Consider the following 22,384-nt stretch of genomic DNA (forward strand, 5'->3'; position numbering starts at 1 on the left):
TGTCTGTGAATGGTTGTGAAAGTGTCACGAGGTTTGATTTGGGGGCTACAAATACATTTCAGCATATAGGTGAATTTGCAAAGGTGGAATCTGTGAATAATGAAGATTGACTGTATATGGGGGGAAACGGGGAGAGGGTGATACTGATTTTCTCGAGGTCTCTGAAAATGGGGTTCGTATGGAAACCTCCTCTGGGTCTAGGAGAAGCTTTAGGTTCCTGGCATTGAGAGTCTAGTCAGCTCCTCAATACACCTGACTTTTCATTTCTAAATTGTCTTCATTAGATTCTTTATAAGATTGGGGCCCCTTTATCCTGCAATGCCTCGAGGACCGTACTTTCAGAGGGTCTGATTTCTTTGGTATTTGCAGAGGGCAGTGTGACGTTCAGACAAACACAGGTGACCCTTTACCCACAGCCTGGTTGAACATGCTGGTACATAGAATCCAAAATAGAAAAAGATAGGAACAAATTTATTTATTTAGCAAACACTTAGACAGCACTTAGCACATGCCTGGCACTGGGGGTGTGAAGTGCCTTACAAATGTTAATTCCTGTCCCACTCTAACAACTCTGGGAGCCCTAGGGGTTACTGTCATTGTCTCCAAACAGAGAAGGAACTAAGGCCCAAGGAGGTCAGCTGCCCCAGCGGAGAAATAGGAAGTGGTGGTGCTAGGGTTCATCCCAGAATCCCTTCACCAGCCACTCTGCTGATGTGGGAAAAGATACCCAATCCCTAAGGAAAGGGTGGGGCATTTGCAAAGCTGTGGATCAACGGGCAGGTGGGAGCAGGGCAGCAAGGCCAGACTGGGGGTGTGAGGCAAGAATGTGTAAAATGAGTCATTCCATCATTATAAGGACTCAATAATAGAGGGGTATATAGGGAAAAAATGTACCTTTTGCAAACTATGGACTATAGTTAGCAATAATATTTTAATACTCTTTCATCAACAGTTGCAAATGTACCACACCAATACTATGGGTCAGTAATACTCCCCCCATAAACATTTTGTTGATAAACCTCTTCCAGCCCCTACTATTGAAAAAAAAAATAAGAAGAAAAGAAAGACAGGGAGGGAGGGAAGGAAGGAAGGAAGGAAGGAAGGAAGGAAAGAAGGAAGGAAATGCAGCTGCAGCTTTCAGACTAAGGAGCGCTGGCTGGAAAGAATTGGTCCTACAGCAGGGTCAGGAAAGAGTGAAAGCTATACCATTGTTCTTGAGTCGTCATTCCTTCAGCTGATTTCGGAGGAAATCCACTTGAGACGTAGGCACCCAATTATTTATTTGGACAGAAAATAAGTGATAAATCATCACTCTGCTAGTATATTAAACTATAAGAACTGGCTTCTGTTATGGCAAGACAAGTTTATTCTTTGTAATGAGAAAAGCGCATTAAGCCTGAACCATCCCAGGCTCTCCTTTCAGAAGGCACCTCCCTCTAATTAGATGTTTCAAACATGTTCACAACTGTTAGACTGAACAAACAGAGGTTTATTCAGTTTGAAAATTAATTCAAATATTTTGTTTGATAATTTCTTTTTCTTCATTTATATAGTGGAAAGGAACTGGTCAGAGATGATAGAGAGGGAATGCAGAGTCGGCTCCAGGTGGAGCAGTGTTTGTATCCCAGCTCTACCTCCTCATAGTAAACCAAGGAGGGGTCCCTGTGTCTCGGGCTTTGTGAGAATTAAATGAAATAATGTTATGTGAGCATCCCAGCCTGGCTCTGGGCCCATCACAGATCTACCTCAAATCCTAATAAGTGATATGTTGTTGTTTTAGCATTTATACTAATTCTGTTTGCTATGCTGAGGCTTTTCGGTAGAAAATCACGTCTCTGGGTCCTTGGTGATGTTGCTCTCCTTCTTGGTTCATTTTAGTTCACTGTTGATATAAAGATAATGTTTAATAAGGAGCTGAAAGAATACAGATTCACAGCAGTATTGACCAGCAGGCCCATCCGGGGGCTTGTGAGTGTTAGAGCTTCCAGGCCCTACCAAAATACTTAAAGTTAAGGGAGTCTGGATGCTCGAGTCTGGAATGCTTGAGTCTCGAAAACTTCACGCATAGGTCCAGGGTTAAGAAACATGATGTTACTTAATTACTAACTGGATAGGAGACGGGAGTAAATGCTGAGCCTTTACAGGTGACACCCAGTTGGTGACACCTGTGAAGCATAATTATGACCTGAAATAATTGCCATGTGAGTTACTTATTTAAGAAATAGATAAGGGAAAGGACTTATGCTTTAGGAGAGGTTTACCCTAAACTTCTTCTCTGGAAATTTGTAGGAAAAGACAGATTGGTTTTAAATATAAAAACATTCTGCTGGGCAAATATAAAAGAAGATGCAAATTAAATTTTCTATTTGAGATCATCAGAATTATTATTCCCTTCCCTTAGCTGCAATAGTTGCCTGTGATAAAGGACATTATGAAAATTTTTTTTCTTGAAAAAAATGGCATACATTTTTAGCTTAAAAAGAAAGCTGTCAAATGTCCAGTGATTAAGATACATTATATTTGTGAATAACTGAAACTTTGGTGTCTTGTGCCTGTGAGTAATATAATTCTTGTTAACTGACCTTAGAGGATGCCATTCAGTGTATCCATGGATTGAACTAGAAATATACCTATTTCCCTAGCTATTAAGATTTTAATCTACTTGTGGCTCTTCTAGTAGTGTTGGTTTTTAGTATTGAAAATGTTAAAATTTTGCTGTACCATTCATGCATAAGGAGTTAATGAGCTGCTGTTGTCTTCATGAGCCCGATCTGTTTACTCATTCATTCATTCCTTCATGCCTTCCTTCCTTCATTCATTCATTTTACGCTTATTCAGCTAGACAGAACTGAGCGCTCAGTAATTTCCTGATAACCGTGATCTGTTTGTCTTTTCTCAGCCGTGCAATGATGGACCTACTGGTGGAACTTTGCCTGCAGAACCACCTGAATCCATCCCACCATGCCCTGGAGATCAGGTCTTCGGAAACCCAACAGCCTTTGAGTTTTAAGCCAAATACTTTGGTTGGGACCCTGAATGTGCACAGTGTGTTTCTGAAAGAAAAGGTTCCTGAAGAGAAGGTTAATAAGCCTGGGCCACCAAAGATGCCTGAGGTCAGTCAGTAGGGTGGACAAGAATCCCTGTGGCCAAGGGTGCTGGGGGCACTTACTAGGGGGGCAACAGAGAGAGTTCCCCTTATCTGAGCACCACATGCAGATATCTGTGGTGGAGGGCTCCACTTCTGCGTGGGCAAAGCTAGGCACTAAACCGAGTTCATTTTAGAACATGGAAGTTTGCAGAATTTATCAGTGTTTATTGTTTTAACATTGCTCCTTTAAATATTATAGACAAAGAATTAGTCTAGAACAGAGCTGTCCATTAGAACTTTCTGCAATGATGAAAATCCATGTTCTTTATTTCTACACTGTCCAGTATGATGATCACTGGCCATATCCAACTCTTGAGCCCTTGAAATGTGACTAATGTGATGGAGCAACTAATTTTTTGGTTTAATTTTAATTAATTTAAATTCAAAGGACCATATGTAGCTAGTGGCTATCCTCTTGGACAGTATAATCTGAGAGTTCTTCATGTCCCAGGAAGCAGCTGGGATACTTGGAGGATTTGGCCATCTTCCTAGAGAGAAAGAGTTTGAAAAAAAAAGCATTTTTTGCTTATTGAAAGTTTAGGTTGAAAATATTTACTCATTGTGATTGGTGAATATCTTAACATATGCATAGTTTTATTTGAGGATTTTGTTTATTGATTAAAGTTAACTCCAGCTGCTTATTGTACATTTTAATAAGGCTTTTATATGGATCTTTTAGCTCCAATTAAAAGCACTGATATTTCATTCTTTTAGATTCTCAAAGACTTGGCAAATTTTCCTGCTTTTAAAAATGGCAGTCAAACTGATTGTTTTTCTGCCTGATTATTATACTGTACGCTTAGAGTTTTAAAAAATAAAATCTTTCTTGCTTAAAATGTATTTGTGTAGGGTGGTGTATGTCTAAATATATACATTTATACACACACATGTAAACACTATATATATAGTAAATATAAATATAGTTCACTGTATATGTGTATAGATATACATATGTATGTAGATATTCATATGTTTATGTAGATATTTCATCTTCTTAAACAAAAATTTGAAGATGCATTGTTTTTGAAGGTTTTCTTTAAATTAAATTGGAAAATGTATGTAAGTGCTTTGGGTTCAAATCTGGTCAACATCGTTGAAAGACAGTATATGTGTTAGAGTTTAAATTTAGAGCCCTTCACTTTAGATGTCCGTTTTCCTGTGTTGTTAAGTGTTTATCGCTAAGAGAGATTCTAAGATAAGTTTATTATTCCAGGCATTTAATTTTCACTACTCTTTATGCCATCCTCCTATGACTCACTGGATTTATGAACAAAAGATTAAAGCTGCACAAATCCTGCCGTGCTCAATTATGTTACTAAAACAGAAGTTGAAACCGTTGTGGGAAGGTGTATTTACAGAACTCTCTTTCTCTGGTGTATGCTTCCAGAAATCTGTGCGTTTGGTAGTGAATTACCTGCGAACGCAAAAAGCTGTCGTGCGTGTGAGTCCTGAGGTACCTCTCCAGAGCATTCTCCCAGTCATTTGTGCAAAATGTGAAGTCAGCCCAGAGAACATCGTTCTCCTTCGGGATAACATTGCCGGAGAGGAACTGGAGCTTTCCAAGTCCCTGAGTGAGTTGGGGATAAAGGAACTCTACGCCTGGGACAATAAAAGAGGTGAGATCACCCTGTGCCTTACACATCCCGTCCCGTAATGGCACAGAGCTCGTTAGCGCTCCTCGCAAATCTCTGTTAGCGCTGGGTAGAGACACGTGGGTGAATTTTCAGACAAGTTGAATTTTGTCCAAACCAGAGTTGAAATGAAATAGAGCAATAAATAAATCTGACTTGTTTTAATTGTCCCTTGATTGTGAGGATGCCTCTTTCAGCTCAGTTCTGAACACGTCTTCTACCCTTTGTCTACTTTGGGAGCTGTGGTGAGATGAGTTAAAGAGCGGGGGTAAAGGTGAAAGGAAATTGGAGGATACCATCTGAAAGAACTATTCAAAACCATATATGATCTCTAGGTTTTCCTTTTCAGCTGCTTTTAACTCTACTCCCAAGTTTCAAACTTTGCTCATATCCCAAACCTCTGACAAAATGTGAATTTAGTTATCCCCTAAAATGGACCAAATTGCAGTTCATGAGATCAGTCCCTCGAGGCAATTCTTACCCATCTCAGGCTTTCTCATTGCTGTTTCTAGAGACATCTTCTTCAGGTGAATTTGGTATTTAAAAGCTGAGGTCACGCTATAACTGTAGGTGGGAGTGGCAGGCCCTAGAAAGCCAAGGTTTGGCACAGAAACTGATGTATCTTAGCAGCAGATTTTTCTGATTGCTATATGAGGCTGACTGAGTGTATATTAAAGCGGCTGCCAAAGTAAACAAACCCACAAAAAACAATATTTTAATATTCCTTGACCTTAGAGCTATTAAAATAGACTTCTTAAAAGTTTCTACTTTAACAACTTTCAGAGCCTCCCTTGACATCTGTTGTTTATGTTTTATTCCACAAATGTTGAATGGATTTACTTTTAAATATGCAAGTTTTAAATTTTAAATTTTTAAAATGGGTTGGACTTTTAAATATACAAGTTTCTCACATTTTTCTATAGCTTTTTTTCAAACTCTTCCAATAAAAAAATGTTTCTTTTGCACCTAGCTTAAATATTTTCAGATGTTTGAAATAGCATGGCTTGAGTAATGGGTTTTTTTTTTTCGTATTTTCAAATTTATCATGAAATTATCTCCAGCCCCCTTCTCCCCAAGGAACCCACCTCTTCTGGAGAGCCTGGTCCTAAGATCTAATTTGTTATTAATTTAATCAATTGTACACTACATAAACTTTTATTTATTCCTTGGGGAAGAAAAAGTATACTGACAGTTTTGAAAATAGTGTGTCTTGTGTTTAATCTAGTATCTTTTAAAAACATGGGACTGTAGTGTTCTCATTGTTTGGTCTGCTTGAAACTGGGTGCGACTGTTCGGTTATATCAGTCCTATTTAAATTTTGATTTGCATGATTCTTTGGAAACAGAGCTTTCATTTGGCAAGAGAGAAAGAAGGAAAAACCATCCTACATTTAAATATCTGGGGGAAAAAAAAAAAAGACTTATGCAAACAAGTATTTCAGTTGTATGCCAACCATTCAGATCTATTTTGAAAGTAGGTGGGGAACCTTCTACCTGGGAAAAGTCACATAAAATCTCTCTCTCAGCTAAGGAGTGAACCCAACCAATCCCATTGTTGTCTGGAACATGGGAGCTAAAAATTCAGTGTGGAAACCTCTTGCTCCTGCAGTCTGGAGGCTGATGCATTGCTCTTTGTATCCACAAGCAGAGCAGATGTCAAGAATGCACTGGCGTGACCAGCCTGGCTGTTCGCGTTTTGAAAGACTCCTGCCCTGGGTGGAAAGTAGCTGCCCCCAAGTCCCTGAGTCCCATCTCCACTGCCTTGAGCCCTGGCCCTTTCCCGGGGACCCCCTAGCACTCTCAGAGTAGACCATGAAGGGGTTAACGCCTGACCAGGCAGGGACTCAGCCCCAGCCCACGGCCCACATCCCTTTTCATCTGGACAATGCCTGTGCCATAAAGGGTGTGAAATATTTTGATTATGGTCCCTGCCAAAAGCCATCACCCCACTGCATCAATCCTCAAGTATTTCAGAAGAAAAGTGAATCATCCCGAGGCTCACGTTCTCTTCTGGAGCTGACCCGGGCAGGCCTGCCCTGGGGTGCCAGTGGAGAAGCCATTTCCTTTGTCCCTTGTGGTTTTCACCCAGGGAGAGGGGGAGGAGGTGGGTGTCTCATCTCCAGCCCTGCAGCTGCCAGAGCTTTCTCGTCAGCCCTCCCGGCCCTCCTCTGGAATCCCTGCCCATGGCAGGGTGAAAAAGAAGGCTTTGCTGCCACCTGCTTCCACCCCGGCTCTTGGCAGCCTGAGCAGCCGGGGAAGCTTTGGGAAACCAGGCCCCCAAGTCTGGAGCCTGTTCCCCTCCCCTTTGAGCTACATTTGACCTTCCTTTTGCCAAGGGCACAGGGCACCCTCCCTCCGAGGCTGATGGAGGGGCTGGGGTCTTGGTTCAGGCACTGCTGCAGATTCTGAAGCTGGTCCTCATTCTCTCACTGCCTGCCTTTTTCAGTTCTTCTGACCAAAACTCAGTCCGAGCCTTCCCTCAGCCGTGGAGGTACAGTCTGGGAGCCTGGGGTGTGCCCCGGAGGCTGCTCTTTGCATGGCTCCGGGTTCGGGTGGGAGCCTGCACCTGAGCGTGCGCACTGGAGGAGGGGCGCATGGCTTGCGGTATCCCTGCAGTTTCCTTGCTGTGCTGAAACGAGGTTACGGTGTAGTTTCTTGATTCTCTGATTGGTTGAGAGCAGAATGCCCGTTGTGTGAGAGTTTACTGTGTTGTGTGGTTCTTATTGCTAAGAAATGAAGAAGGTTGCCCTGGAAAACAGTTCCTTTATGAACACAGAATTGCAGAGCAGTTCAGAAGAACATGCAGAAAAGGCATCATTTCTTTTTTTACTTTTGCTTCCTATGCTTACCTGCCCTCACCTGTCCTTATAGTTCATCCTGCATGCTGCAGAATTTGAGGCAGTATGGATTTTGAAATTGAACCTTTTCTGTCATGGATCAGTGTGCAAATGAGCCCAACTTTTGCATGTATCCTGACACCCATTTCTTATCAAATATACGTACACACACACATACACACACATACACACACATGCTCTCTCTCTTTTTCCAAAAGATTCAATTAAAATCTCAATGAGTATTTTCTATGCTACAGAAATTTCTATTCATGTTTTTCAAGGCATTTAACAATAAATTTTATTTTATTTCTGGAAAATATAGTTTAGTGAAAGGAAAACTGGACATTAGTCTGAGAAACACGTGAGTCTCGTGTCTAAGAAAGCTTTAGCTGAGGCCCCAGTCGACATTCCTTATCTACTGTTTACTCCATCTTATAGTGGAAATGAACAATGAAAAGATAAAAATTTTTTTTTAAGGAGCACCATGAATAGATAGTAATTTTGAGCAGAAAACTCATATGTATGAAAGCTTCATCAGTCCCGGTTGATTTTATTTGGGGCCTTGGGCAGATTGAGATAGCAGAAAAGGTGAACCAAAGAGCTGTTTCTTTGTCACTCTTGCATGCATATAATCTAGTGATGGTCACTGGAACTTAGAAACTTGCACAAACTTGAATGCCCACATCATATATTTGGAAACTTAGACCAGGTTCTCCTCTTCTGTTTGCTTGCTCTAGTGGCCTTGCTCTGGTCACTGAACCTCTCTAATTTTTATTTTTCTCATCTGGAGAAATGAACGGTTGGAACTACTTCATCTTTCTTGCACCCTCCTCACTCCATAATCCCTCTTAAGGTTTTACTGCTTTAAAACAATGAGTGCTTTCATAAGAGTCTCCCCAACTTGTGTTGACATTCCATTTTTAGTAAACTAGAGTAATTTCAAGCAAAATAAATTTCATGCTTCAAACCATCATACATTTGGAATTGCGGATCTTAATTGCATGTGTTCTCCAGGACTGGCTATGAATGGTTAGTTACTGCCATGACCGTGTAGCAGGGTATCCTGTAGACATTTTGGTTGATGAAAACACTGTAAAGAAAACTGAGCTCTCCTCTTTAGCTCTCAGCCCCATCCTTCTGTGGCATCTGCAGAGTCTCAAAGCCTGGCTGAGGCTGCCCTGCATCGGTTGCCAAAGCTTCACCTCTAAAAATAGACCATCTGCTTTAGGCTCCAGCTCAGAGCTTTGAGTCTGGCTCTGCCGCCACCAGACAGCTGCAGGTCCTAGTGACGTGAGAACGTGCCTCTCAGACCATCCTATGTCCGTTCAGGAGCCAGGGCTGTCCCTAACCTTCGTCACTAGGGCTGACCTCAGTCATGTGGGGCGATGGGCAGCCCTCATCACTGCTTTTGGAGAGAAATAGAAAACTTGACTTCTTCGCTGTTTTCTGGTCCAGACTATCATTTTTTTGTGTGGTTGTTATAATAGCCTGTATTCCAGGCAGGCACATGTTTTATCGCTAATTTACATGTAGTGTACTCTGATGCCATCCATTTTGAATATATCCATGCCACATTTCATTCAGTTCTAGGAACATTATCATTATAAAAGACACATACGAGTGCATAGTAGAGTTTATATATATTTTCACTGTAGTATAGTATATTTTACTCTTTATAGCTTTGTATAAGATACAGGATTTTGATACAATTAACTGTAAAATATGTGTTCACACATACACCTGCCAACATTGAATCTGGTCCTTTGGTTTGCATGTGCTTAGTAGAGGCCACTGATCCCCTCTGCTAGAGCTGCTTGCGTGTCCAAAAAGCCCTAGCTCTTGGGAGAACTTTTGTTATTTATGAAATGATTTCAGGAACACATCTGCTTGATTTTGCTTTATTGGGGACATAATAAGTATTCACACATATGGCACTAACACACTGATTTTTATGTCTGTTTTCTAGCTTGGATATGAAATTACATATTAATAAGGAAAATTTAATTGGCGTTTACCTTGTTTGGGTTGATTTTCTGGTGACAGAGTTTATAAAATCCAAGTCCACCCTCTCCTCACAATGGACTGGAGATCTGGCTCTCTAGCGTTTGGCAGTGATATGGGAAAATTCATTTTTCTGTCCTTCAGAAACACCTAAATTTCCCCTCTCCCCTGCCATCTTTGTACAGCTCAGAAGGGAAGAGTTTGATGAATTAATGATTAGGCCTTGAGTAGCCTTTGCCAGCAAACAATTTAATAATCAGCAGTAGTGGTGAGCTGTGTGTGCAGGTTTTGCCCCCACATAATCCTCACAACAGAATCATCCCTATCTGCAGAGGAAGACACTGAGGCCGGAGAGGCTGAGCAGTTTTGAAGTTTGCCTTATACTTCGGGGCTCTTCACGACCACCCTTGGTTCTTGAGTGTGGTCTCCACACATGAAGCTTGTGCGTTGCCTGAAGAGCTTGTTAGAGCACAGGGTGCTGGGTCTCACCCCCGTGCTTCTGATTGTGGAGGTCTGCAGTGGGCCCAAGACTTCATGGTGCTCACAAGTACCCAGGTGGAACTGCTGCTGCTGACGATGATCCCCCCACACTTCAGGCATGGCCCTGAGTGATCTCGTAAGCAAAATCACAAATCTGGGCTTCCGTTTCCTCACCTGAACAAGCAGAGGACCCGTCCTAGCTCCAAAATTCTGGTGAGGAAAACACCAAGAAAGGAACGATTGAACATTTTGTGCTCAAGACACTTTCCAGTCATTCCCTTAGAAGAAGAAGAAAAATGTGGCCCACTAGACGATATCATTGTAAAGGAAATTTTTCTGGCTGAAGTAAATGAAGAAAAATCTGGAAATACGGATCATGAAAGATCTGATTTGAATGTTTCAAACACCATCCTGTAATCCCATTGCTGTTACCCCATGTTCTAGAAATGGAAGAGGGGCTCTTCAAGCAGGAAAGCTGTTCATTTATTTAATTCGCGCTTTCACCGCACTCAGAATTCTTCAAGCAAATAAGTCTGCACTGATTTCATGATCCCTAGAGCTGTGTGAGCCAATCCATTACCCACGATCACGCAAAACATGGCTTCTCCAAACCAATATGTTGTATATGTAAAGTACATACTGGGCTTTGAAGACTTAGTGCCATGAAAGAATGCAAAAGATCCCAATTTTTAATATTGTTTGTATAACAGAATGATAGTATTTGGGATATGTTGAGTTAAATAAGATATTTAAAATTCATTTAATCTGTGTGTGTTTTTTGTTTTTTGTTTTTTGTTTTACTGAATGTGCTCATTATATTTCTACTGGACAGTGCTGCTGTAGAACTCTCATTTGTTTATTTATTTCTCTTTTTTTCCATTCCGATGCACAACCACACCCACAGAAAATGCCAGCAGACTTCCTGACAGATCGTGAGGACCTTGAATTTCCTCAGTTGCCCAGAGGCTTTGAGGTGGCCCAGAAGCTTTTAAAGAAATCGTTTGAACAACAGTTTTCCTCTCTGATAAGAACTAAAATAAAGTCCAAGAATAGAGGATTAATTTATTGAGCTTTTTAAAGTGATATATTGAATCTCATGTTTTAAACTCTAAAAAATAATTTAGCACTTTGTTGTTGTTTTCTTTTCCAGAAACTGTTAGAAAATCATCACTTGGCAATGATGAAACAGATAAGGAGAAGAAAAAATTTCTGGGATTTTTCAAAGTAAACAAAAGAAGCAATAGTAAGGTAATGGATCAAATGTCCACATGATTTTACGTTAAGTACTCAACCTATCTTGGAATTTTTCTAAATAATTATATTTAGTAATGCTAATTCCTGCAGGTAAAAGGGAACTTACCAGTATGAATTGAAACCACTGACTCATTTCTCTACACATGACTCCCTAAGCCATGATCTTGGGTGAAAGTGTTTTATTTACTAGTAGATCATAAAGCCTGGGGGCTTCCTGGTATATAGGCAATACCACTTTGGCATGTGGCTGAAATTCAATAAACATTCTTTGCATCAATGAGAGAGTGAATGCATGTTACACTTAAATTTCTATAAGGCAGTCAGTAGCCCTTTAAATGTCTGTTGCTTCAGAACCCAAGCCTCAAGGAGCCAGCTGTCAGGCCACTTGTAGAGAAGAGCTTCAATTGCTGAACTAGTACATTTGTTAATAATTGTTAGATGTTCTTTGGGCCTCTCAAAGTGATTTGGGAAAATGCATCAGTTAATTTTATTGATTGTTGGGGTCTTTAATAATCTTAAAGTCAAATTTTGGATACAATGTTATGGAGTAATTTTAGGTCATAGTACAGAGATCTGATAAAAGTGAAGATTTTTTTACTATTACCTGACATTTTCAAGACCATAAATGCTTATTAACAACCAAGAAAATCCATATTATGTGTTTTAAAAGTTTATTTTACTGATATCTAGTATTTTTCTCAATAATAAATGAGCATAAAAATAGAAAAACATTGCAATGAATGTTCTATTTTAATTCCGTAAGTTTAATCTGGAAGTGTTCATAGTCTGTATAGTTTTAGAAGCAGTGAGAGCAGAGTGAACTCATGTTTGTTTAGGAATCATCTCTGCACTATTGCATAGATTTGTATATCTATGCATGAGGCTTTACATCTCTTCTCTCATTTCCTGCTCCCCAGGAGCCTCTAGGGTTGGAATTATGATTCATTCTGAGTTTGCAGATGAGGACACTGGAACTCAGAGAAATAAAGTAGTTTGCTCAGGGTCCCACGCTTAGATCCCATTGCAAAGCCATCGTTTTTCCTCTAGATCTGTGTAAACCGGGTGGGCAAAAATTGATGGTCCAAATCCAGCTCAGGAGGCTGAATTAGGAGAGGCTTTTTATTATCTGTAGCAATTGTTCACAAACCTCAGCTCGTATTTTCTTTACCTCTCCTGATGCTTTAATTATAGTTCTTTCGTTCTCTTTTGCTTCTCACTGGTTATCTGTCCTTTCCCCCGTGTGTCTGTGTGTCCTCTGAATAGCTGTGAACTTTTCAAAGTGAGTTTGCCCGGGACTGAGTTCAGTGTTGTCTTCCTTGGCCCTCAAAATGTCAATTCACAATAGATTTCTTACCATTTCCTCATTCCTCACTTTTAGAGCTCTTGCAGTGTCGTTCTCATGTCTTCTTCCTTATGAGAGAAGAAACTGCTTAACAGAGCAAGTAAACAATCTTTTCTTTTCACCAAACCAGATGGCCTAAAGAGTTAGAGATTTGGAGACTTCCTGATTTGGCTTCTGAGAGTTCTGAAGGAGACAACTTTGTGAATTACTGTTAAAAGGACCAGGAAAAGATGAAAGATCAGTGAAAATGCCACAAATGCTAACTTCTCCTCTGTTGATTACTGGTGACTTCTTTCTTCCTAAATGACCTTATCTTTTCTCTGTCTTGGACTTGCTATAATCATTTCTCATTTTTAGATACTACATTTATAACTTTCCTTTCATTTGTTCTATTTTATTTTGCTCCAGACTTCCCTTATTTAGTCTTATCCTTATTGGATTGTTTGGATTTTTTTACATTAGCCTCTTAATTCCTTATTTTTCTTCTTTTTTATAATGTGAGATAATAAATACAACCTCAGTTAATCTTTCTAGAAGCCTGATTCACATGAGAGGTGCTATCAACTCCATTTTACAGGTGGAGAAGCTATGGCTAAGCGACTCTGAGCTAATCCTAATACTAGAAAATGACTTCAAACCCAGGTCTGTCTTTCCAGAGCTCTTGCTCTTAATCACTTATTTGCATCAGACTCTGCTTGGCACGTATGGGTTTCAGGGTCTTCATCAGTGAAAAGAGTGTTTAGAGTAAGTAATTTTTATAGTGGTTTCTAAAATCATATTATGCAAATGTTTTAAAATCATATTATGTAAATGTTTTTATGAGTAGAACACTAAGAATGGAGAAATATCAAGGCATTGAATGCTAAAGTGAATCTTTACTATCATCCCCTTAAAAGGAAGAAAATATGCATGTGTATATATGTATGTGTACGTAGTGTATAGGTATATATTTATTTATGTATGCATGTGTATGTGCAGGTGCGTGTATATAACATCTCACTAGAGAATATATTTAAAAGGGATACAATTTATTCTTGTTTTCAAGCTTTTGAGTTTTAATGGTTTTGTAAATATTTGATAATTTGGTATCATTTGGACATTATTTGTTTTCCTAACCAAGAGATTCTCAAAAGTACTCAAGAATCACTTTAAGACCAAGTTTAACAATTGATTCTCGGATCATGTCTCCCAAAGATTCTTGCTCTAGAGGTCAGGTCGGGGCCCAGGAAGTATATTTTGTAAATCACAACCCAGGTGATTCTATTGCTGACAGGCAACAGGTCAGACTGTGCAACCTGCTGCCTTAAACAATGAAATGAGATATTATCATTTCTCCTTTATTGATTTGGAATGAGATATTTGGTGAATTATTTCTGCATACACCCATCCCATTAGCAATGCAATGGTAAAACAAATTTAAAGCTTAGAAATCCTCAAAACCCATTTAATTACTTGGTTTGCAGTGGTGTCTAGCTCTGTCAGTCTAGGTCCACTGGTTGCATATTTTCTAAAAGAAAAAAAGAAAATGTATCCCCATGAGTTGTGGATTTCAAAATTGTGATTTTTCAAATCAGGGAGCACATCTGTTAGGGGCTGTTTGAAAACAGCTTTCAAGTTCATAAGCTGAGGGAAGTGAGCATGGATTAAGAAAGTATTTAGTGCAGATTCTTCTGCTTTGAGCCATAGCCCCGCTGACAGCTTTAGCTGGAATAAATGCTAAGTATGATATTTTCTGTTTAAACTTATTATCACATGGTGATAGTTGGGGCACCTGCTTGTGTTGCAGGCTGAGCAGCTCGGGTTGTCAGGCGTGGACACTGATGAGGATGTCTCAAAGTCAACGGCAGGAAGGGACCTGAATGTGAGTACTAACATCCCAGCAGGTGCTTTGTGCTAACTGGGCAGAACTTCCCACTGCTTGGCACAACCTTCCAGAAAAGGGATTCATAGACTATTTTTCCACTGCTTTCTTTCTGTCTTCTAGACAGAGTCGCAAAGCCACCTATGGTTTCTTCATTAGTTGCCCATGATACATTTGGGAGATATGGAATATTTTAATATATACTTCTCTCTGAACTGGTCAGCATGATCAGTAAACTCTTTCATTAGGTTAATTGAATTTACACTTTCTGGATTACTTTCATACATTATCAGAAGTAGCCTGATGGTTTTGGAGCCAGGCAGACCTGTTATCCAGCCCTGGAACTAACAGTAACTAACTCTGCAACCTTGAGAAAATCATGTAACCTAGTTGCTTTAAAGTTTTTGTCCATGTAGCCCTTGAAAAACGTTTTTTTTAACTAGGCATGCCCTCCTATTTTAAGTTAGTCATATAAAAAATTTCTTCATGACTTGAAGCCCTTGAAACAATGCAATGCAAGGCATCTTATAAATATTGACATTTTAAAGGTATCTAACAAAAGTGTGATATTTACCATCACTTTTGAAAAGTTGCTTGAGAAATCTTGCAGAAAATACAGAGTTCCCATATTTCCCCCTCACACACAGTTTTCCCTGTTGTTAACTCCTTGCATTAGTGTGGTACCTTTGTTACAATCAATGAAACAATATTATTATATTGTACTGTTAACTGTAGTCCATAGTTTAGGGTTCATTTTTTGTGTTGCACAGACCTGTTTTATTTAAAATTTTTTATTCTAGTAACATATAAACCAACTAAAATTTCCCCTTTTAGCCACATCCAAATTCAGTGGTGATAATTACATTCACAATGTGATGTTGCCATCGCCACTATCCATTACTAAAACACTTTTCCCCACCAGCCAAAGCAGGAATTCTGTACCAATTAAGCATTAATTCCCCATTCTCTGACCCCACCTTGGCCCCGGTAACTTGTGTTCTAGTTTCTAACTCTATGAATTTGCTTATTCTAATTATTTCATATCAGTGAGATCATACAGTATATGTTCTTTATTTTCTGGCTCATTTCACTCAGCATGATATCTTCAGGGTCCATCCATGTTGTCCCATGTATCAGAACTTCTTCCTATTTAGGACTGAATAATATTCCATTGAACGTATATACCTCATTTTGTTTATCCATTCATCTGCCGATGTACAGTTGTGCTGCTTCCATCTTTTGGCAATTGTGAATAATGCTGTTGTGCAAATATCTGTTTGAGTCCCTGCTTTCAATTATTTTGGGTACGTGCATAGAAGTAGGATTGCCAGATCATGCGGTAATTCTATGCTGTAGTGAGTAATACTGATTTGTATGAGACTGTTTTTCTTCACTAATGGAACAGGAGAATTATTCATGGTTTAAATAACATAAATAAATAAATAAATAAATACCAGGCAGAAATTTTAAGAGAAATATCCAAAGCATCCATGAGAAAAAATTGTAAAATTCCACAAATAGACACAATAATAGAATTATTATACAAATGGAGAAACATGATACATTCTTAGATAGGAAGATTCAATCAACATCCTAATGTCAGTCAGGTTTTTTGTTTTAGAGCTAAATAAGTTGATTTATAAAGTTTACTTGAAAAATATAAATAAACAAGACTAGCCAGGAAACCCAGAAAAGCAAGAGGGGTGGGGTAATCCTAGCTAGTTTTAAAAGTATATTTTAAAGCCTCCATAGTTAAAACTGTTATATTGCTGCACAGAGAGATTGATGGAACAGAATGGAAAATCCAGAGCCAATTGCGTACAAAAAATATGGTGTGCTTTATAGTCAACACATCAAATTAGCAGAGAGAAAGTAAATTTATTCATAAGTGGAGTTGTCATAGAGAAAAAGATGAAATTGTGTAAGTTTCTCACATTATACACCAGGATAAATTCCAAATGGATCAAGAATCTAAATGCAAAAATTCAAACCATGCTAGCACTCACAGAAAACATGAGTGAATCCATATACAAACTGAAAATGGATACACTTTCCCAACTATGGCTCAAAATCTGGAAGGAATAAAGGAAAAGATTGATAAATTTGACTTCATTGAAAGCAAACAAATTAAAACCTTCCTGAATGGCAAAAAAAGAGAGAAAGAAACAGTATTATAAGAAAGTGAACATCTGAATGACGATTGTTGGAATGGCACATTTCAGAATAGAGAAGGTCACTACCTGATATAGATAGACATGAATGCAAAGTTCACAAAAAAAGAAATTCACATGTTGTGTAAGTAAATGAAAAAAAATTCTCAAACTCACTCATAATGAGAAATGTGAATTAAACCTGCAATGAACTTCTGTTTATCACCTGTGAGATTGGGAAAAATCCCCAAATTTGTCAGTCCATTCTGTTCGTTAAACTATGGGGTTTAACGAACAGACAGAATGCATTGCTAGACAGAATGCAAATGTTATATACAACCTCTTTGGCACTATCTAGCCAAATTATATGGGCATTTACTCTTTGAACCAGAAATCCTACTTTTAGAAATCTATTAGAAAGACACATTGACAAAGTGCATGCACAAGGCTTTTTATTGCATCACTGTTTTAACTGCAAAAGATGGAAGCAAGCCAAATGCCCATCAGTAGGAGATTAGTAGATTAAACTATGGTGCATCCACATAACTGAAAGATTGAGCTCTACAAATCTTTAAAGGGAATGAGGATGATTATATACTATGTGGAGTGCTGTCTAGGATATATCTTTCCCTTTTTTTTAATTAAGGATGAATTTTACTGTAAATCAAATGTCAATAAATAAAGCTGCAGTGTGGGAGATTCATTATTGGCTTTGTGCCAGGCACTGCTTAGTTAATTTGATTTCATTTTGTTCTCTCCACAACACTGTAAGGTAGGTGTAGTTAGCCGCCTGAGATAGATGCAGACATTTCTCAACTTCCAGAGGTCAAATTGTTGATCAAATTGATTGACGTCTGCTTATTTCTGTTTTATATGATCCTCTGTTCCATCAATCGTGTTGCTTCTATAGCATTTCTAAGAGCACTCTGCAATCATTTTAATAACCCTCCTCCCAGTCATTAACTTCTAGTCTGCAAGTTTTGATGTCGGTGCAGGATCGGAAATGCATCTGCATGATTGGGTCATACCAGCCTTTTGTTTCTTTGAATGTCTTCTATTTTGAGGGATTTGGTAGTTCTTCCTTCCGTTGCATTGTTTGCCCTTTTTTGCATATATCCAGTAATAAAATATAACCCAGCTCCATCTCCTTGTGTTTATCTTACGTCCCATAAAGCACTTGGGTGTTTCTTCACAAGGAAACGTGGGGTTGCGATGATAAATATTTGCTCTCACTAGAGCTGCCCCGCCATGCTGTTTCTGTGCCATTTTGCACACACAGTACTTTTTTGTCTGACTGCCAAATCACAGTGTAATCTCCTGGAAGACATTTTAAGGGGCAATTAAAGTGGGGACTGCAGTGCTAATGACTCAATTTAGATGAGGACAGCAGGAACAGAAGACAGCGGAAACACGATGACCAAGTTCTTATTGGGACGGGCAGTAGCGGCGACGTCATTATGGCCTCATGACAATCAGTGACTGTGAGACCCAGCGACCGGCCCATTTTCAGAGATGCTAAAATACGGCAAAAGGTCGATGGGCAAAGTAATCATATCTTCCCTGAACGTGTTAGCTAATTCTTATAAACTAAAATTCACTCTATTCCATTATACACTTGCCTTTTCTTAATCAAGGTGTGCTTGAGTCATAGTAAATAAATTAACCTCCCAAGTAATTTCACATAGGTTTCCTAGAATTTTTCATTTTCCAGGAGTGTCTCCCTTCTATATCCAAAGAGAAGGAAATACATAGCGTGGGCTGTAGAAACGTGTTCCAAAGGTTATAAAACTGGGCTGCATTTAACACCCTTCAGTGGACTAGATTAATGGTTTTGGTCATTATTTCTTTTCCTGAAACTCAGAATATGAAAATGTTAGAGCTTGAAGTATCTCATAGTACAGTTACCTCATTGTACGTGTATGAACCCTGAGACACAGGAAAGTTTCAATGTGCTGTCTGTCTTGCTGCTGATTAGTGATCAAGTGGGAAACAGCCCTCAGGGCTTCTATTCCCATCCATTGCTCTTTTCCTTAAGTCATGTAACTGGAAAGATACGCTATGCACATTGAAGCAACAATGACGAGCCTTTCCTAATGAGAATATGTGCATTTTGCATAATGCCAACTGTAATATGCAGAGTTTTGCTTTTTTTTTCATTTACCTGTCTTTCTATTAGCCTGAATTAATTTGAATTCAGTACACACACACACACACACACACACACACACACACACACAGAAAATACTATGTCAGTCTGATAAAGTGGAAAATACATTGGTTTAGGAGTCATGTGACCCAAGTTCTAATCCAGGATCTGTTATTAATTTTGGGACGTTGACTAAGCCATAGACCTCAAGCCAAGTTCTATACATACATATCAATCTAAAGTTTATCCAAATGAGCGACAGATATAATTGTATTTCTTGTTACTGTTAAGTTAAAAGTCTTTGGGTAAATGATTTACAGAATTATTGCCTCAATTACAAAAAAAAAAAGTTATCTGAGGACGTTTTATCCATTTACTCAGGTAAAGAAGTTATTGAAATATTCTATGATCATAAAGCAGTTTGTTCTCCTGGGTGGAAGGCATCACTTGCTAGTTTCGAAGTGATTTCCTTATCAAAGGCCTCCCCCAAATGTTTCTGGAGTCCAGGCTGAAGCATTTACCACCAGGGTATCTCATCAGCTGCTCTAACCGAAGTCCTTGCAGTGTTGGAGTCAGATGTTTAAGATCCAGAAGTTTACAGGGAGGCCCACTAGCAGAAATGACACTTTTTGGAGAAGTTATTAAAAACTAAGTGGTAGAGGAAATTCCACACTTCAGCTGCCCCAACTAATGCTTGTAGGAGTTCCTGTATTTATAACACAGCATGCAGCAGCCTGTAAAAAACTCTCAAGTAGGTTATAAAGAACCTTGAAATATTTACGGGAAGTGTGTGCTGAGTCGCTTCTGCCACGGGGTGTCATTGTCTTCCCAGGCACAGAGAATCGGCTGAAATCTGATAGTCTCAGACTGGAGACGCTAAAATTAGCCCTGTTTATGGAGTGTTGGCAAAGGAGAGCAGGAGAATACGTTCCAAGGGCTGAGCCTCATGTTTGTGATGCAGAACTAATTTTTGTTATAAATCAATTCTGTAGAGGTGTTTTTGAAGTATAGCTTGTGTCTTTTGAAAATGGTTATATCCAAAATTATAAAGTAAATAGAACAGAATGTAAATAGTTTTAAAAGTGCGGTGGGGGAAATCACATAGAATGCCTACAGTCTCACACAATTTATTGTCACTTTCTGCATTCTCTTGTGCCTCTCTTCGTGAGTGTATCTGCATTTTGCATAATGCCAACTGTGATAATATGTAATTTTGCTTTTTTTTTTTTTAATTTATCATCATGTTTACAGTTAGCTCTCCTCTAGCATGGTCTTTTTGTTTTTTAATTGAGGTATATTCACATACCCTATAATCATCTAATGTGTACAATCAATTATTCACAGTACCATTCATCACCAGAATCAACTTTTTTTTAAGATAATGATTGTTTACTAAAATACTATTTATGAAAGTTAATAACTGAAAGTTATGTTAACAAGCACTGGTTAAATTTATTTCCAAAGAAGTAAAAATTAAAAATTATGTTTTCCAAAGACATTTTCAGAAAATAATAAATGCTTATGATAAGATATTAAATGGAAATAAATAATTCAAAGTTGTTGAAATATATATCCCATTTTTTAATTTTTAAAGGGAAAACTAGAAGGAAGTAAACAGCATCTCAGGATGGAACAGTTAGGAATTACTTGCTATTTTTATTTTCTGCTATATACTTCTACTTTTTATGTGCTTTCGAGATATTCAGCGGAGTAAATCATCACTTTTTTAACTGCAGAAAACTCAAATAATAAAAAAGGAATATCTCTACAATGTAAACAAATTCCAGTTTGTCATAGGCCAAACACTAATCACCCTATTTCTTAGTTGAATTAATAACACAGTATTGATAGAGATCCATTTTTAAGTGCCTGTGGTAAAAACAAAAAGAAATTACTTCTCAAAATTATATTTGGTTACTATGCTCTGTTTTTTAATCATATTTTTTGTTGTCAAATATAATGTATATACATAGAAGTAATAACTTTCCAAGTGCAATTTAACAAGTAGTTACAGAGCGAATTTCAAAAAGAATCAACTTTTGAACATTTTCCTTACTCCAAAAGAAATAAAAATAAAAGTAAAAAAGAACACCCAAAACATTCTATCCCCCCCATCCCACCCTATTTTCCATTTAGTTTTTGTCCCCATTCATCCGCTCATCCGTCCATACACTAGACAAAGGGAGTGAGATCAACAAGGTTTTCACAATCATACTGTCACCCCTTATAAGCTACATTGTTATACAGTTGTCAAGAGTCAAGGCTACTAAGTTGGAGTTTTGTAGTTTTAGGTATTTACTTCTAACTATTCCAATATATTAAAACCTAAAAAGGGTTATCTATATAGTGCATAAGAATGTCCACCAGAGTGACCTCTTGACTCCATTTGAAATCTCTCGGCCACTGAAGCTTTATTTTGTTTCATTTCACATCCCCCTTTTGGTCAAGAATATGTTCTCAATCCCACGATGCTGGATCCAGATTCATCCCTGGGAGTCATACCCTGCATTGCCAGGGAGTCGGGTCCCATGTAGTGGGGAGAGCAGTGAGGTCACCTGCCATGTGGTCCTAGAGAGAGAGGCTAGCATGGTCTTTTAATAATTTTTTAGTCATATACTCTTCCAGGAAGAGGGAAAAGTGTGGATTTTCTTTGGATTTGGATTCTGACTTTAGCACTTATCTCTGTGACCTCTGACAGCCTCATCTCCTCATTGTACGCTGTGAGTTTCACAATGACCACCACTCTGGGTTCTTAGGAAGATTGAATTAGATAAGGTTGCCCAAACACTGAGCACCGGGATGAGCTCAGAGTTCGCCTTCAATAAATGTTGCATCCCTCTACCCTATAGTATTGTTCCTTTATTATTCTTATATTATTATAAATAATGTGATGGCTATCTTTGTCTCCAGAGCCTTTATCCAACTTTATCCATCTGGGGTTTTCCTTATGAAAGATACCTGCAAGGCTATGGCAGTGACAGTGGCAGAGGGTGTGACAATGCAAAGGGAGTCACGGGTCTGAGAATTTTATGGCTTTCAATACAGTGTATGTTACCATGTTGTTTTGCTAAAAGTGTGTGTTATATAATACTACCACCAGCAACAAAGAAGAAGAGTACCTTATTATAGCCACTCAATTTTCCATTTCTTATCCAGTGCCTTGTATGTAAAACTCATGTCAAATAGTGGACAGTGAACAGATCATAAATAGTAATTTGGAAAAATTATCCTAAGGTTCCTTTCACACCTGTCTAGTCATTAAAAGGAGTTTTAAATTTTTTATATCATAGGCTGTCTCACGCAAACCTGGAAACTCTTCAGGGAGGGTTTTGTTTTTTTTAGCTTCAACTATTTTTTTCCATAACAGCTTGCTCTTTGAATGGAGATAGTGTATAACTACAGCCTGCCAAGTTAATTGATGGTAATCTAATGCCAATACTTAGTCCTCAAAGTGAAAAGAAGAAGCATAGGTTTTTAATCTCTTGGCTAGAAATTTGTTTGTAGGTATACTGAGAGACAGCAAATGTCCTTTTCA

General features: G+C 38.6%; 1 protein-coding gene across 6 annotated transcripts in view; it reads left to right on the forward strand.

Annotated features, from left to right (window-relative positions):
- The window catches only part of COBL (cordon-bleu WH2 repeat protein), a 289,300-nt gene that overhangs the window by 124,541 nt on the left and 142,375 nt on the right, over positions 1 to 22,384 (forward strand). For 4 of the 6 annotated variants that reach the window (XM_037837171.1, XM_037837166.1, XM_037837169.1 and 1 more), the window contains exons 3-6: positions 2,900 to 3,113; positions 4,536 to 4,764; positions 11,247 to 11,344; positions 14,479 to 14,553. In XM_037837171.1, coding sequence (XP_037693099.1) covers positions 2,900 to 3,113; positions 4,536 to 4,764; positions 11,247 to 11,344; positions 14,479 to 14,553 — 616 coding nt within the window. The remainder of the gene's footprint in view (positions 1 to 2,899; positions 3,114 to 4,535; positions 4,765 to 11,246; positions 11,345 to 14,478; positions 14,554 to 22,384) is intronic. The other 2 variants (XM_037837168.1, XM_037837170.1) reach the window with 1 other exon arrangement.

This window comes from Choloepus didactylus, chromosome 5, assembly GCF_015220235.1.
Source record: "Choloepus didactylus isolate mChoDid1 chromosome 5, mChoDid1.pri, whole genome shotgun sequence".
NCBI classification, from domain to species: domain Eukaryota; kingdom Metazoa; phylum Chordata; class Mammalia; order Pilosa; family Megalonychidae; genus Choloepus; species Choloepus didactylus.